Source organism: Myotis daubentonii, chromosome 8, assembly GCF_963259705.1.
Source record: "Myotis daubentonii chromosome 8, mMyoDau2.1, whole genome shotgun sequence".
Classification (NCBI taxonomy): domain Eukaryota; kingdom Metazoa; phylum Chordata; class Mammalia; order Chiroptera; family Vespertilionidae; genus Myotis; species Myotis daubentonii.
In genome coordinates, this window is record NC_081847.1 from 66,235,173 (window position 1) to 66,251,673 (window position 16,501).

Genomic DNA, 16,501 nt, shown 5'->3' on the forward strand with positions numbered 1-16,501 from the left:
ACACTCTACACCAATATGCTATATATTGAAAACTTTATAAATGTACTCAATTGTTATAACTCTGTGAAACATCCAATACAGTCAATACTTAATAAATCAAGAATAGGAAAAGTTAATTTATTTTTTCATGCATTTAGTAAGTAGTGGGGCTAGGCATTCGCAAGTCTACTATTCTTCAAAGTTTAGGATCTTCCCATAATTCCCTGCTTCTTGTGACTGGTTCCTGGCTCTACCCTGGCTCTTTCTTGCTTGATCTCCCATTAACCTCTTACTCACCTCACAATACCTCCATACTCCACTTTCCATAATACTGTATGGATGTTAAGGTCTCTGGGTTCTCAGTGTTAGTCTCATGGCTAAAATCTCTATATGATACCAGTCTTTTGAAATTTTTTGAGCTACTAGTACATGGCAAATTTCATAAATATTCCATGTGCACTTGAAATGAGTAAGTATTCACATTAGACAGTCTTCTTCATAAGTTCATTAAACTGAGTTTGTAAATTGTGCTACTCAAAATTATCTTTGCTGGTATTTTTTGTTTGATCTAATAAATTAGTGAGGTATGTTAAAATCTCTACTATAATGGAGGATGTTCATTTCCTTGTAGATAGATCTGTAAGCATCTGCTATTAGGTGCATACAAGGTGTATCTTCCAGGAAAAACGGATCTCTCACCATTATATAGTGCCCACCTTTACTCCAGGAGAGGAGGAAAGATAAAGGATGAGAAGAGATAAAGTAAGGGGGGGGGGGGGCGTGTGTGGAGAGACAGGTAGCATGGAAGAAGGGAATGGGAGCCAGTTACAGAGGTTTATATCCAAGCCTTCTCTCCTCCTTACTAAGGGAAGATAACTAGCCTTTCCAGTGGTCTGTAACCTGCACAGTGGTTAGAGACTCTTGGGGTGGAATATTTTCTCCCACCCATGCCAGTGAGAAGACAGGCACATTTCTTTGCTGCTTCCTTCTGTGAGGAAAAGTGCATTTCAGTCATCCTCCCACTGGGGTTATAGCCCATTGGGAGCCCAGCTTTACACAGAGGTCTATTAGAAAGTCCACCTGGGGCAAGCCTGGGCTTTACGTTTACTATCCTACGCCCAGTGCAAAGCAGAACTCAAGACTTCTATGCTTCCTGGTTTCACTTCAGTTGGGGTTCTGGAAACCCGTGGCTGTGTATGTGCATGTGGCTCTAAAATACATGAACAGCATTTAAAAAATGATTTTATCTAGTATTTTAGTTGAATTTATTGAAAGTGTCATTCAGAGCCTTCTCCATGTATTTGAAATCCTATTCATCCCTCACGATTCAGTTCTCATATCGCTGCTTCCAGTAAACTCTTCAGTGATCCCACCCCTGCCTCACATCCAGTGAAAATTCATCTTCCTGTTTCCCACTACACTGTTTCTACCTCAGTTCTGGCAATTACTACACACTGCCTCACTTTTTTGACAGTTACATTTTACTCTACCCAATGAAAAAGCAACTCTGTCATGGGATCCTATGTCAGTTATCTTGGGTCCTTATTCCCACTCCACTCTCTGCTTCTGGGGAGGATAGCAAAATGTCCTGTCTACAGAATGAGTTCCCTAATTGTTTATTGGCTTCAATTTTTTCTCTTAAAACATATTCTTAGAAATTCCGACCATAGAAGTATCCAATCCTAAGGCAAGTGCTATCTAAAAGAGCCTTGAGTTGGGCTGCTGTGTGCTATGTTCCTCAAGAAAACATGATTTTTCAAGGACCTCGGATAGGCCTCCCACTGCAAGGGCCTTCCAGATGCTGACAGGTATATACATTCAAATGGAATCTTCTCATATCACCTGGTCAATTACTGAACTTGACTATAATTAAACAGATTGTGGATGGAATCATTTTAAAGCTTTAAATAAATTTCAAATAATACAGTGAAACCTTTTAATATTACTCTTAAGATCAACATGAAAAAGAATCACAAGCCTCTCTCTGTCATGAGATACTCTGCTTGGTCTAGAGACACTAAGGGAAGAATGGCTCCCAGGTGGTTGCCATCAGGGAACCAGGGAGGGGGAAGCAGCCAGCGACCTGAGGGCACTTCCGCAGACACCACTCACCAGTGACCCCGTGTGAATTCCACGCCCACACGATGGAAGATCACCATTTTATAGTTTCATAACTGAAAAAATATTTTCTTAGAAACAACAAAGCAATAAGATAAAAACTCAACCAGAAAGGTTGACTTAGATTAGTTATGTCATTAAAAGGTCTTTGAGAAGAAAGCTCAGTTCTGACTTGGAAGAGTATTGGTCTTAGCTCACTTCACATGAGTTCCGAGCTAAGACGTCAAGGAAGCAGTGCAACTGCCTCTCCTGTCAGCTGAGACCACGGAGCAGATGCCTGCTGCTGCCTGTCTCCTTGTCTACATTCTCATCTACATGCTGTGAAGAAAGCCCTGCATTGGGCCCTGTAACAGAGCAGGTGCCCTGGTCACAGATTCGCTGGGTCTGAGAGTGTTCTTATCTTTGAAAGGAATGAGAATAGACAGGGAGACCAGATAGCAGCAGGCCTACCCTCAGCAGCCTTTCTGGGTGATGTCCAGTCCCGATGACTTTGTTATCTCCAAAGTGGTGAATACCTGTTTGAAAGGAAGAAAACAAATTTGTGTTTAGCCAACAATATTTCAGTACTGCTTTATGAAAACACATTCTGAATATATCTATTCTCCTTAAAATATGCAAAGTAGTTACTAATACAAAAACTTTCTGACAATGTGCTTTATAATAGTTTTCAAACTGCAACAACTGAAGTCAACTTAAAAAAACCTCCCGTTTCTGTACCTCACCACATGTGGGGTGAATTCCAATAGTGCCATCAAGTAGCTGTTTCGTGAGCCCACATTTCATTGCAGCTGCAAATCCTTGGGTAACCTCACCGGCATTTGGTCCAAGAATATGAAATCCTATCACCCGATTCTTTAATAGAAAAACAAAACAAAGAGAAGCCCAGTAGGTTAATGATCTGAATAGGAACCTAATCACTGCAAGGTCATAGTTCAAACTGACAGAATCTATACAGAAAAAGAACCAATGTTGAACTCAGCATAGAACATTGCCATGAAATTGAGCCACTGTAACAATCTGTTAAATGAGCCAGTAAATGCACATCCAGAGTAATCTCCACTCAATTTACTAGAAACGAGCAATTTACCCTCTGCATGAAAGAGCTCATTAATATGTATGGTAGAAATTTCTGAATTATGCTGAGATAGTGCTAAATAACAACATACAAATCTGAATTAAAGTCCAACACTGGAATCACTCTAAGACAGTAGGTTTCACTGGCATTGCAGAGATTCCCCGTCCAGGAAGCAAGTAGCCTGGCTCCTTAAATAACTAAGGGAAGATCAAGGAGCAGTGGGGATGGGGGCTTTTCCCCAGGACTGCAGGTTATAAGCTGCAAGGCACATGTGATGAGCAGGCCACTGAGACAGAAAGCAGATTCAGTGTAGCCCTGGCAAGTGTGGCTCCGTTGTTTGGGTATCATCCCGGTTCGATGCCCAGTCAGGGCACATGCCTGGGTTGCAGGCTTGATCCCTGGAAGGGGCTGTGCAGGAGGCAGCCAAAGGATCTCTCTCTCTCTCTCTCTCTCTCTCTCTCTCTCTCTCAAAAAAAAATTCATTAAAAATATATTTTTTAAAAAGATTCACAGTGTATTTCCAAGGTACACTGCATTCAGGATGTCCTTTTGTCCATGCTTTTCATCAGACTCTAGTCTTTGTTTCGATCTTCAATAGTAAAAGTATACAAGAGAAAGAATGAGCTTCAGAGGTTTTAAGGCTGGCACAAAGTCTTGCCTCCTCATATTCTTCTAGAGAAAGAACAATAGCTCAAAGCAGCCAACTCATACACATCTACTGGTGTTGCTGAAATGGAGAGCTCCAGGAGCAGTGTTTCCAGAAGGACAGTCACAGGCCACAGGGGACCTGGGTAAAAAGTGGAGTTCCCAGGGCCTCACAGAAGACTGAATTGGAATCTCTGAGGTGGTGCATTGTACACACAGAAAACTGGGGAAAGACAGGCAGCCAGACAGAGTAAAAACATCTGATGACCCCCTCCCCCACCACCACCATTTGAAAATGAAAATGAAGGCAGATTCTGTGAGAGTGAAGACCTAATTCCAAATTTTTACCACATAGCTAGAGTAAAATTCATAGGATGGTCCTCTAGAAACAGAAATATGGACAGTAGTAAAAGAAATTAACACTCTCCTGACGACAGTGAGCACGTGTGTGGGAGGGGGGCAAACAGGGATCGTGGGCACAGCTGAAGGAGGGCAGAGGAGTGGCAAAGCACAGAGACGGGGGTCACAGAGAGGGGTAAACAGACCTGGAAATTCTGCCTCAGGCCCGACAGCCACAGTCAACAACTCTGTCAAGAGGTCAGAAATAATTGAACCCCATTCCTGCTCACCTTAGGGGGCCTCAGTGCATAGTCTCTGCCTGCTCCCTTTGGAAATTCACCCACAACTTCATGACAGCAACCTCAGATTACTCTGTAAACTTTATGTCAGCAATTGCTGTCCACATGCATCTAATTTTGTGTTTGATCTCTCCAGATAAATTATAAACTCTTAAAAAGGGAGGAACCAAGTGCTAATGCTGCTTTCTACCCTCAGTGTTCTTTATACAACCAGTCCTAAATAAACTGTGCTTTAAACTCCGATAATCAGGCATCTGTTGTCAGTTTCACATTCACCTCAATAACAGGGAAGGCAGAGAAGGCTGGAACAACCGGCTCTCCACTCCACTGGTTCTTCTTTAATGAATTGCTTCATTAGGAATTAGTTAATTTACTAGAGTTTTCACTTTGTGTAAGCATCTCCTTGTAAAGGCTTTCTGACACACATTCACTTTACATATACCTTACATTTTGTTAGCTGATGATCAAAATTTTCACAGATGATCTGGTTCTAAACTGCCCAGTTAGGTCTGGGAAGAGCCAACTTTCAATGATTATTTTGAGAAGGTATTGGTAAGCCTCAGTCACAATCTGTCACTTGTTCAACCAGTGCAAACACATTAACTGGGTAATAATTTGAAGGATTTATGCCTTTCCCTGAAAACTACCTTTAAAGAGATCATAAAAACGCACATACTAGAATAAAAGCTACATTTCAAAATTACAGCATTTCAGCTTCTGATCACATTACGCACATTATCGAGTTTATTGCAAATTATCTTTGCATAACAAGTATTGTTGTCTCTGCCGGCTACTGTCCATTCAAGAGGCCAGAACAAAGTATGATATACCTGGAAGACAAAAAAGAGAGAGAAAGAGGCCAAGATTAGCATATATAAAAATCACTCTTCGATATGCTCTTCAATTATATAAACACTAGAGGCCAGATGCACGAAATTCATGTAAGAGTAGGCCTTCCTTCCCCCGGCTGCGGGCACCAGCTTCCCTCTGGCACCCAGGACCCGGGCTTCCCTCGGCCCCAGCTTCATCCAGAAGGACATCCAGTCTAATTAGCATATTACCCTTTTATTATCATAGATAATAATCTCTATAACAGCTTTCAAAAATTTAGAGTTCTATGATTCCAACTTTATATAGCTGATTGGAGTACCTAGGCCAGAGCTCCTAAAATGCCAGCTGCACAAGTGTGTTGATCTTTGTTTTGCTCTACTGTTAGTCCATAAAATCTATTAACTAAATTCAATTCTCAAACATTTATAGAGTACTGCCATCCAAGGCAATGCACTAGGCTGTGTGTGGATTGAAAAGATAAATAAAGACTTAGATCCTGTCTTTGACAAGTTTACAACCTTCTTACAAGGTTCATTGTTAAACCAAATGTAGGAAGAGCAGAAATAATTCAACCCCATTAAAAGATATTAAGAACATTACCTATGCTACTTGAAAACCCTTACTCTAGCACCCCGAATACACTGCTCAGGCTTCTCAATCTGGCTCAATCATCTAAGACCCAGAGCAAAACACAATGTGACCTCCATCCTGCTTGGGGAAGCTATTCATTTTCCCAGAATTGTTCCTCCTAATCTACCCATATAGAAAGCAATGGATTAATGTTTGGTACCAGGATTTTGATCTTTTCCTGGGCTAGCAATAAGAGGTAAGATACTCTCTTGTGATGCTGGGAAACAGCAGCGAGATGATTTTGCTCAACTGTACAGGCACACCTGGTGTTACTGTGCTTCACTCCATTGTGCTTCGCGGATATTGCATGATTTTACTTGAAGGTTTGTGGCAACCCTGGGTAGTACAAGTCTATCAGTGCCATTTTTCCAATAGCATTTGCTTTTTGTCTCTATGTTACATTTTGGTATTTCTCACAATATATCAAACTTTTTCATTATTATTATGTTTGTTATGGTGATGTGTAAACAGTGATCTCTAAAGTTACTATTATAATTGTTTTGGAGCGCCATGAACCATACCCATGTAAGATGGCAAAGTTAACTGATAAATGTGTGTGTTCTTAGTGCTCCACCAAACTGGTGTTTTCCCATCTCTCTCCCTTTCCTTGGGCCTCCCTATTTCCTAAAATACAACAATATAAAGTTTTAATCAGACATTTCCCAATACCAGAAGTGTAAGTAAGAGTTTCAATAAGCCATTAGGCCATTTAACTAGGAAATATCAGTGCTATAGTTTAAGGAAATTCCCAGTAATAAATTAAAATGTCTTTAAGGGAGAGAACTGAAATTTCAACACTCTTTTGCTTAAAACCTCAAGTAGTAATAATCCTCTAACTCTTTTCTTTTTCCTCTCTATACTTCCTATGTTGGGAGAGTGTGCAGAAAAAAGATACTCAAGCCACCCACCAAAATGTAGAAAAATATTTATAAGGTTGTTGTGTGTAAATGAAGCAGTGGTGAAGGAGAGATGGAAATAAATGTATGGAGGACATCTTTGTCAGAGTCTAAATGGCCCACAGCCCACGAAAACCTTGGGAACTGCCCATCATTCCCACCTAGAGTCCACTGGTAGTGTAGGTTCCAAGAGCCATGTTTACACTCCATGAGTCTGGCTACCATCATACCAAATGGAAGTGGTTGGATGGCAGACCCGACTCGGACCAATTTTGAATTAAGCCTGAGAAACAGTGAGTTGATCAGTTCCTCTTACATCCAGAATTATCAGATAAACTTGGGAGCAAAAGAATGGCTATGGTTTGGCTGCTATGTGCATTCTAGGAGCAAGTAAAGTCTATCTGCAGGAAGAGAGGAATGAACTATATGCACACACACAAACATACACCTAAACCCCAAGCAAGTAAAAGAAAGAGGTGAGACGGTTTTGCAATTCCTGGTTCTTAGCCCTTCCTAAGGCCTTGAAACATTCCCAAAAAAATCTCATAATAACTTATGCTTCCTTGTGTAAGCTTACTCAAGTAGATATTTGTTACCTGTAATTCAAAAGTCCTAATGCATACAGTATACATCTCTCTTTCCCTAACCGTATTATTAGTTTGCAAGAGAGATATGGTTTAAATTATTTAATTTTTAATTTTTCTAAAATAGGCTGGTTTCCTATAATATAGCCATTATAATCACTTGCAAAATGACAAAATAAAGTGACTGAGAAGACAGTTGATTAAAAGAGAGATTCTTAAAAAGTAAACAAAACATAATCTTACTTCTAGATTCTCTTTTTTATGTATTTCAATAGCTTTCTCTTCAGATAATCCACAGCAGCCGTATTCCAGAGGAGTAAACACCGTAGTTGGAACATTAATATAATTGCACTGAAAGATAAACAAATTACACGCTCTTATTTTGTGACACTCTTTTTAAATAACAAAAATCTCTATCACATCAACACTAATAAAAGAGAAAAATGGTAATTGGCGTATGAGCTACCCTTTTCATTGGCTAATCAGGGCTATATGCAAATTAACTGCCAACTAAGATTGGCAGTTAACTGCCAACAAGATGGCGGTTAATTTGCATATGTAGGCACAATGCCGGGAGGCGAAAGGGAAAGCAGGAAGAAGCCCCCTGCCACTGACAGTGATCAGAAACCCAGGGGGGAGCTAAGAGCTGGGGGGCAGGGCAAAGGCGGCCCTGGGGCCACCTTTGCCCTGCCCCCCAGCCATGATCGGAGAATCAGGTGCATTTTCAGCCCTGGGCAGTGATAGCAGGAAGTAGGGGTGGAGCCAGCGATGGGAGGTGGGCACGGTCGAAGCTGGCAGTCCCAGGAGCTAGGGGTCCCTTGCCTGGGCCTAAAGCGAAGCCCACAATCGTGGGGCCGCTGCAGCTTCAGGTCCTCGCTGCCCGGGCCGGACGCCTCAGCCAGAGGCGTCCTGCAGGGGCAGGGGCGGAGCCCTTGATCGCGGCATCCCCCGCTGCCACTGCAGGTCCCCGCTGCCCAGGCCGGACGCCTAGGCCAGAGGCGTCAGGCCTGGGCAAGGGGCCAATCCTGCGATTGGAGGGTGATGGGGGTCAACGCCTGAGGGTTCCCAGTATGTGAGAGGGGGCAGGCTGGGCTGAGGGACACTCCCCCCCCCACCCCCCGGCCACCCAGTGCACGAATTTCGTGCACCAGGCCCCTAGTACATTTATAAAAGGAAACTAAGTAAGTCCAGTTCAATGTAACTGGTTCTGACACATCACCAGATCAGGAATTCTAAGTTACACTAAAGGAGATGGGGTGATCCCTGGCTACAGGGCAGAGACCACAAGTTGGCCAGTGACCAATGAATAGGACTGGCTCTCCCAGTGCCCCAACCTCAGACTTCTGGTCTGAAAGCCACAGTAGAGGAGAAGATAGTGCACTTTGTTGCCCCTACAGACATTTTCTACAATTTTTTCATTCCATCCCCCACAATTCTGGAGCATCTCTACCAGGTGACAGAGAATGACACTATTTCACCTGAAGCTCAGACCACCCTTGCCATTTCATTTAATGGTGTCACTGACATGATGTGCAAAAGAGCTGCTCAATAGTGTGGGACTGAGTGAACAACACCCTGGACCATCAAGTGGAGAAGGCACATGTGTACTTAGGGGCCAGAGTTGCATGAGTCCCATGGTTACAATGGCACCCCTCCCAGCCCTTCTCTGACCAAGACACACAGCACAAGTGGACAGCACAAGAAGAGTGCAGGCCATGAACCCTACATGCAGTCTTCCAGCAGCTTTAGGCATCTGTCCATGGGAAAACGGATGAGAGTGCAAGTGGCATCCCTGCCTGGAGAAGACAGTGTGTTTGTGACTGTGTGGAGGAGATTTAGAACACATTGGCAGAAGCATCATTAAGACTGTGTGTGGCGAGAAAACAGTGCGCAGGAACAGAGAAAGAAAGGAGGGTATAACCAGGATGAACATCTCTGCACCTGCCCATCCATAGTCCTCAAGGGGTGACACTGCCCAGAGCACTACATGTCGACCAAACCCCAGCCAACAAGTTACAGTTTATTAGGTCGGGTTGACATCTAACCCCAAAGAAAGGTAATCCATAAGCTGGCCAAAAACTTATGCAAAAAAAAAGGTGAACTGCATCAAATGGTTTATTTTGCAGGAAAATGACTAGGAGCAAAGAGAGGATCCTCCAGGTGGTAGTTTGACAGAAAAAAAAAGAGTTGTGGCCAAGTGAGGCTACAGAAGGGCACCCTGTGAAGCACCCCTTCATATTACTAGGGCCCCGGAGAAGCTGTGACACCCATACTCAGCCCTGCTCCAACTGCAGTGAGGCCCTGCACTCGCACAATCCTTGTTGTAAGTCACTGTGCGATCTGACTTACTCATCATCAACTTATAAGAAACTCCCCCAATTTGCCTAGTTTGAGTGACTTCTATTTTACCCAAAAAGAAAAACACATCAAAACACCACCCGGTACACTTGCTTCAATGAGGTGGTTTGTGTACAATATACATCAGCCTAGAGTCTTTAGCTTAAAATATGTTCCCGTCCCATTTTATGTTTGCTAACCTGTGAATCATGAAGCATTTGTGTTCTTTTTGCCAACATGGCTAGAGAAAATCACATAACCATGTGGACTGCCTGGTTTTCTGACTTCTCTCAGGCCATCAAATGCTCATCAATCCATTTATTGACCAGCAGCTGATCCCATATCCCATGGCTTACAGTGGAAGTCTCATCCTCAACGGATGCCTCTGTCTCCTGTTTCGTATCAATTGAGAAAAAGCAACAGGTAATTCCTCAACTTTCCTCCCTTTCATCTGAAACACTTTCTCCACATCTTATACTACCTCCTCCACTTGAGCTGGACTTCCTCTTACCCTATCTGTAGCCTTCCTTTTAGTCCTGTACCTTTAACCTCTCTCTTTTCTCTCTCTCTCTCTCTCACACACACACACACACACACACACACACACACACACACACACACCTGTCTTCTCATCTCTCTACCCCACAGGCACCATGATTAACTTCTGAAAGCAATAGGCAATTACTCTGCTTCCATACATCTTGAAATGTAATAGCACTTCTTTGTACATTTAGCATTTCTGGCCCCACCCATTAGTGCCAGCAGTGCCATGTTCCCACATATGTATAAGGTCTTCCTTTACGACCTTACAAGGCACCTGAGGTGATAAAATAAGCAGCACACAGCATCCCTTAAGAAGAATATGTGCCCCAAACTTTCCAACTTAACCTAATCATGCAAAACCAATCAGAGAAATTCAGAATATGAGACATTCTACAAGAAAAGTAGCCTGGATTCATCAAAAGTCAGAGTTATGAAAAGTAAAGCAAGCAAACAAAACAGGTAAATCAAGGCAGAGGGCTGGAGCAGATAAAAGAGACTTAGGACTCAGAAGAGCCCTGTACTGTGTGAATCAAGACACACGCACACATACCAATGGACAACTGAGGAAAGGTGATATTACTGCATTGTTGAATTCTCAGCGACAGAAATAAAATTGTGGTTATGGAAGTGAATATCCTTGTTGTACATCCTGAAGTATTTAGAAGCAAAACATCACTGATATCTCCCACTTATTTCAAATAGCTCAGCAGAAAAAAATGTACACACACACACATCTTCAGAAAAGGAGAGAACAAAAAATGGCAAAACATTAATAACTGGAAAATCTAAATGAAAGGGTAATATGGGTGACCGTTACTATTCTTTCTGTGGTTTGACATCTTACCAAGTGAAAAGTTTGGGATAAATAAAATTAAGATCTTCAACAGCTGCCACTGCCTACAGAAAGCCCTACTGATTCTTTTTTTTTTTTTAATATATTTTTATTGATTTCAGAGAGGAAGAAAAGGGAGAGAGAGATAGAAACATCCATGATGAGAGAGAATCATGGATCAGCTGCCTCCTGCAAGTCCCCCAGCTGATTTCTCAACAGAAACTATGCAGGCCAGAAGGGAGTGGCAAGACATATTCAAAGTGATGAATAGCAAGAACCTACAACCAAGATTACTTTACCCAGCAAAGCTATCATTCAGAATTGAAGGTCAGATAAAGAGCTTCACAGATAAGAAAAAGCTAAAGGAGTTCATCACCACCAAACCAGTATTATATGAAGTGCTGAAAGGTATTCTTTAAGAAGAGGAAGAAGAAAAAGGTAAAGATAAAAATTATGAACAACAAGTACATACCTATCAACAAGTGAATCTAAAAATCACATGAATAAAAAATCTGATGAACAGAATAAACTGGTGAATATAATAGAATCAGGGGCATAGAAAGGGAGAGGCTAAATTAGCACCTCCTTAGAGATCCAAGTGCCAGTGTACCCAGTGGTCAGAGTGGACTGACAATTCTCAGGGGGAAAGGGGTGTGGGGGGTGCAGGAAGAGACTGGACAAAAATTGCACACCTATGGATGAGGACAGTGGCGGGGAGGTGGGTAAGGGCAGAGGGTGGGGTGGGAATCGGGTGGAGGGGAGTAATGGGGGAAATAAAGAGGAACAACTGTAATAATCTGAATAATAAAGATTTAATTTAGGGGAAAAAAAGACTGTGAAAGGTGGAGGAGACTGTAGTAATCACCTAATTCAAACCATCAGCTTTGCAGATGGTGAAACTGAGGTGAAGAGAAGTGAAACAACTTGACCAGGTTCACACACTAAGCAGGCAATGAAGCCAGGGCCAGCATCCCAATCCACTCTGAGTGTCCCTCCTACTCTGTGACAGTGCAACCATCCACCTGGGAGGCCTCTTTAGATCTCTTCAGTCAGAATTAACTGCTCCTCTCTCTTCTTACTCAGGACCCCCACCTACCTATAAGCCCTTGGTACTGGAACCATACCAATCCTTTGTATATCACCCAGCACAACATCTTGCACATACAGATATTTAAAAAATATTTTTGAAAACCATTAGTAAATAATAAGTTAACTGCAAATGATTTGTGAGGAACCCTTTACTTGCAAAACAAGCACACAAATTTCATTTGTACTGATTTTTTAAGTCAAAATTTTTATTTAGATATTATCTCAAAAACAATAAGAAACATACCTTTTCTGAATGACCCCCAAAAAGTCTTCGAGCCAACAGCTTGCCTGCCTGTATAGCGACGGGAGTGAGCTCAAGTTTACCTTCCAGGACATCTCCGACAGCATAAACATAGGGCACGTTGGTCTGTTCTATGTCGTTGACTGGTATTTTGCCACTCCTATTCAATTTTCAAAGTAAATATATATATGACTAGCTCTATACTGCTGGATGACTAGCACTATTCCAAGAGAACTAAGTACATAAAGAAAAGACCTCTTTCTCAGAACTCATGCACCTCAGTCATCACCTGTCTGTAAGACCAAAGGTATCTGTAGTTCCAAAAGAAAACACCTTGCTGATTGATGAAACTATGCTCATTTTTTGGATGTCGAGGATATTCCCAGATTTCCCCCAGAACTTCACGCAGAGCTTTGAAATTTTTCTCCTTGCCTGACCAAGGATATAAAATTTACTTTAATTCAGATAGTAGGTGAAAAAATAATTGTTTTAATTTTATTTTTTAAAATCATGCATGAGCTCTTTAAGGCACACAATAAAGAGTTACTGATTGATTAATGAAAAAAATTGATAATAGAGCTGGGACAGTATTTACTATAAAATAACATTAAAGCATTTAAAAATGTTGCAACTTAGTAATTAAAAGAGAATTTTAAGAGGTGATCTGTAGAAGCATTTTGCTTTGTGCATCAATAGTGCAATGATCCCACAGGTACATACTTCTCACTGACTTTGACACCAATCTTCTCCAAGCCTATTTTCCTTGTAGAGGGCTCACGGCCAACTGCTAATAAAACCTATATTTAGAGAGAGATAAATTATCAATATCAGGAATGAAAGCAGGAACATCACTATAGATCAGCGGTTCTCAACCTGTGGGTTGTGACCCCTTTGAGGGTTGAACGACCATTTCACAGGGGTCGCCTAAGACCATCGGAAAACACATATATAATTACATATTGTTTTTGTGATTAAACACTATGCTTTAATTATGTTCCATTTGTAACAATGAAATTGGGGGTCACCACAACATGAGGAACTATATTAAAGGGTCATGGCATTAGGAAGATTGAGAACCGCTGCTATAGATCCTTCAGACATTAAAATACTAATAACTATTATGAATGCCCTATGCCAATAAATTTGACAGATTAAGTAGATTCCTTTCTTTGAGGTCAAAGTGCAGTTTTAATTGAGGTATAATTGATATATAACATATTAGCTTCGGGTGTACAACATAATTTGATGTTTGTATATATTGTGAAATGATCACCACAGGAAGTCTAGTTAACATCCATCACCACGCAGTTATACAAATTTTTTTTCTTATGATGGGAACTTTTAAGATCTCTCTTAGCAACTTTCAAATATACAATACAGTATTATTAGCTACAGTCACCATGCTGTACATTACATCCCCCAAAGAGACTCCTTGACACAATTTATCAAACTTACACACAAATCTGAATAAGGCTTTGTTACATGCTGAATTATGCCTCCACCCAAATTTATGTGTTGAAGACCTAACTCCCAATACCTAATCCCTAATACCTATCAAAATGTGACTGATTAGAATGAAACAGGACCTTTAAAGAGGTAAGTAGCATAAAATGAGGCCATGAAGGCAGGGCTTAATCCAACATGACTAGAGTCCTTATTAGAACACACATATACAGAGTCCGGAACAATCACGTAAAGACAGAGCGAAGGCAACCAACCACCTGCTAGCCAAGGAGAGAGGCCTCGAAGAAACCAGTTCTACTGACACCTTGGTCTCATGCTTCTGGCCTCCAGAACTGTGAGAAATTAAATTTCCTCTGCCTAAGCCACTCTATCTGTAGTATTTTGTTATGCTAGCCCTAGCTAATATACCCTATTTTCATCAAGGAAACTGAATGCACAATTTATAAACTTCCTATTAATTAACTCCAGACCCAAATGACTTCACTTGTAAAGTCGATTGAACACACAAGTAAACAATAACACTAGTGGTACACAAACTCTTCCAGAAAAAAGAGAAAGGAGTCTTCTCAACTCCTTTTTATGAAGCCAGCATAAACATCTGACACCAAAATCAAACAAGGATATTTAAATAAAATTATAAGCCAATATCTCCATGAACATAAGATATAAAATCGTTAACAAAATCTTAGCAAATCAAATATAACAGTATTTAAAAAGGATAATTGATCATGACCAAGTGAGGTTTGTTCCAAAAATACAAATTTGATTTAACAGGCAAAAATCAATGTAATTCATCATTTTAACAGAATAAAGGAGAAAACAAATTAATCATCCCAACAGATGTGGGAAAAGCATTTGACAGAACTTTACACCCTTGAGGATTCTAATTAAATCCTCAGCACACTAAGAATAAAAGAAGCCGAAACCGGTTTGGCTCAGTGGATAGAGCGTCAGCCTGCGGACTGAAAGGTCCCAGGTTCGATTCCGGTCAAGGGCATGTACCTGGGTTGCAGGCACATCCCCAGTGGGAGGTGTGCGGGAGGCAGCTGATCGATGTTTCTCTCATCGATGTTTCTAACTCTCTATCTCTCTCCCTCTCTCTCTGTGGAAAATCAATAAAATATATTAAAAAAAAAAAAGAATAAAAGAAAACTTCCCAAACTGATAAAAGGCATCTGTAAACAAAAGAACAGCTTTATATCCTAGCAATCATAAAAGACCGAATGCTTAGGATCACCCCTAAGATTGGTGTCAGATGAGGATATGCACTCACAACGTCTACTTAGCACTATACTGGAGTTCTTAACCAGTGCAACAAAGCAAAAAAAAGAAACAAAAAGCATGTAGATTGGAAAGAAGAAACCAAACTGATTTTTATACAGAGACATAAATCCTAAGACTCTACACAGGGTCAATATACAGAAATCATTTGTATTTCTATATACTATCAACTAATACTAAAGTTAAAAAATTTAAATACCATTTACAATAGCTTAAAAAACATAAAATACTAAAGATAAATTAGCAAAATATAAAAAAGACCTCTAGAGAAAAATGATGATATATTGCTGAGAGAAACTAAAGAATATGTAACTTTATACCCGTATATGTGGTAACTTAGATGAAATGGACTAATTCTTAGAAAAATGTAATTAATCAAAAGTAACTCAAGAAGAAAATAGCCTTAAACAGCCTTTGATTGTTTAAAAAAAAAAATGAATCAGTGGTTATAAAATATATATATTCACAGAAAATTCTACATTCAGATGGTTGCATCAGTGAATTCTAGCAAACAAAGAATGTTCTAATATCACATAAATTCTTCCAGAGAACAGAAAAGAGGAAACATACTCCAAACTTCTTTCATGAGTTAGAATATCATAAATTAGAAAATCTGAACATTTCAATATGTGTAAGGAAATTATAAGCCAATGATTCATGAATATAATGCAAAAATTCTAAATAAACAAATTAAACAACATATAAATAGCAGGAATAAAAGGTTGATTGAAGATTAGAAAATCAATATAATTCAACACATTAACAAATTTAAAAAAAACTTGATTATCAACAGCTACAAAAGGAACTATTACAACTGAACTCATACACTTACGATTTAAAAAAAATCAAAAATAACCAAAAACCCTTAGCATCAGGAAACAGAAAAGAATTTTTTTAAAAAATATTTTTATTTATTTCAGAGAGGAAGGGAGAGGGGGAGAGAGAGAGAAACATCAATGATGAGAAAGAATCATTGATCGCTGCCTCCTGCACGCCCCCTACTGGGGATTGAGCCTGCAACCCGAGCGGGCATGTGCCCTTCACCAGAATAGAACCAGGGACCCTTCAGTCTGCAGGCTGAGGCTCTATCCCCTGAGCCAAACCGGCTAGGGCCAGAAAAGAATTTCTTTAACTTGATTAAGAATCTACAGCAAAACCCTACCAAAAACATTATTCTTTTTTTTTTTTTTTTTTCATTTCTTTTTTTTTTTTTATTAAATCCTTTTTTTTTTCCCCCCCCATAACTCCCCTCCTCCCAGTTCCCGCCCCACCCTCCGCCCTCACTCCCCACCCACTGTCCTCATCCATAGGTGCACGA

At 40.5% G+C, this 16,501-nt stretch overlaps 1 protein-coding gene across 3 annotated transcripts in view; it reads right to left on the bottom strand.

Moving 5' to 3' along the window:
- Positions 1-1,901: 1,901 nt before the first annotated feature.
- The window catches only part of TXNRD3 (thioredoxin reductase 3), a 36,585-nt gene continuing 21,985 nt past the window's right edge, over positions 1,902-16,501 (bottom strand). For 2 of the 3 annotated variants that reach the window (XM_059706759.1, XM_059706760.1), the window contains exons 11-16: positions 13,159-13,235; positions 12,442-12,598; positions 7,640-7,747; positions 5,190-5,285; positions 2,815-2,949; positions 1,902-2,612 (exon numbers count right to left, since the gene is read on the bottom strand). In XM_059706759.1, the coding sequence (XP_059562742.1) occupies positions 2,550-2,612; positions 2,815-2,949; positions 5,190-5,285; positions 7,640-7,747; positions 12,442-12,598; positions 13,159-13,235 (636 nt within the window). In that variant the 3' untranslated portion in view covers positions 1,902-2,549. Of the gene's footprint in view, positions 2,613-2,814; positions 2,950-5,189; positions 5,286-7,639; positions 7,748-9,933; positions 10,126-12,441; positions 12,599-13,158; positions 13,236-16,501 lie in introns of those variants that run through there. The other variant, XR_009454164.1, reaches the window with a different exon arrangement.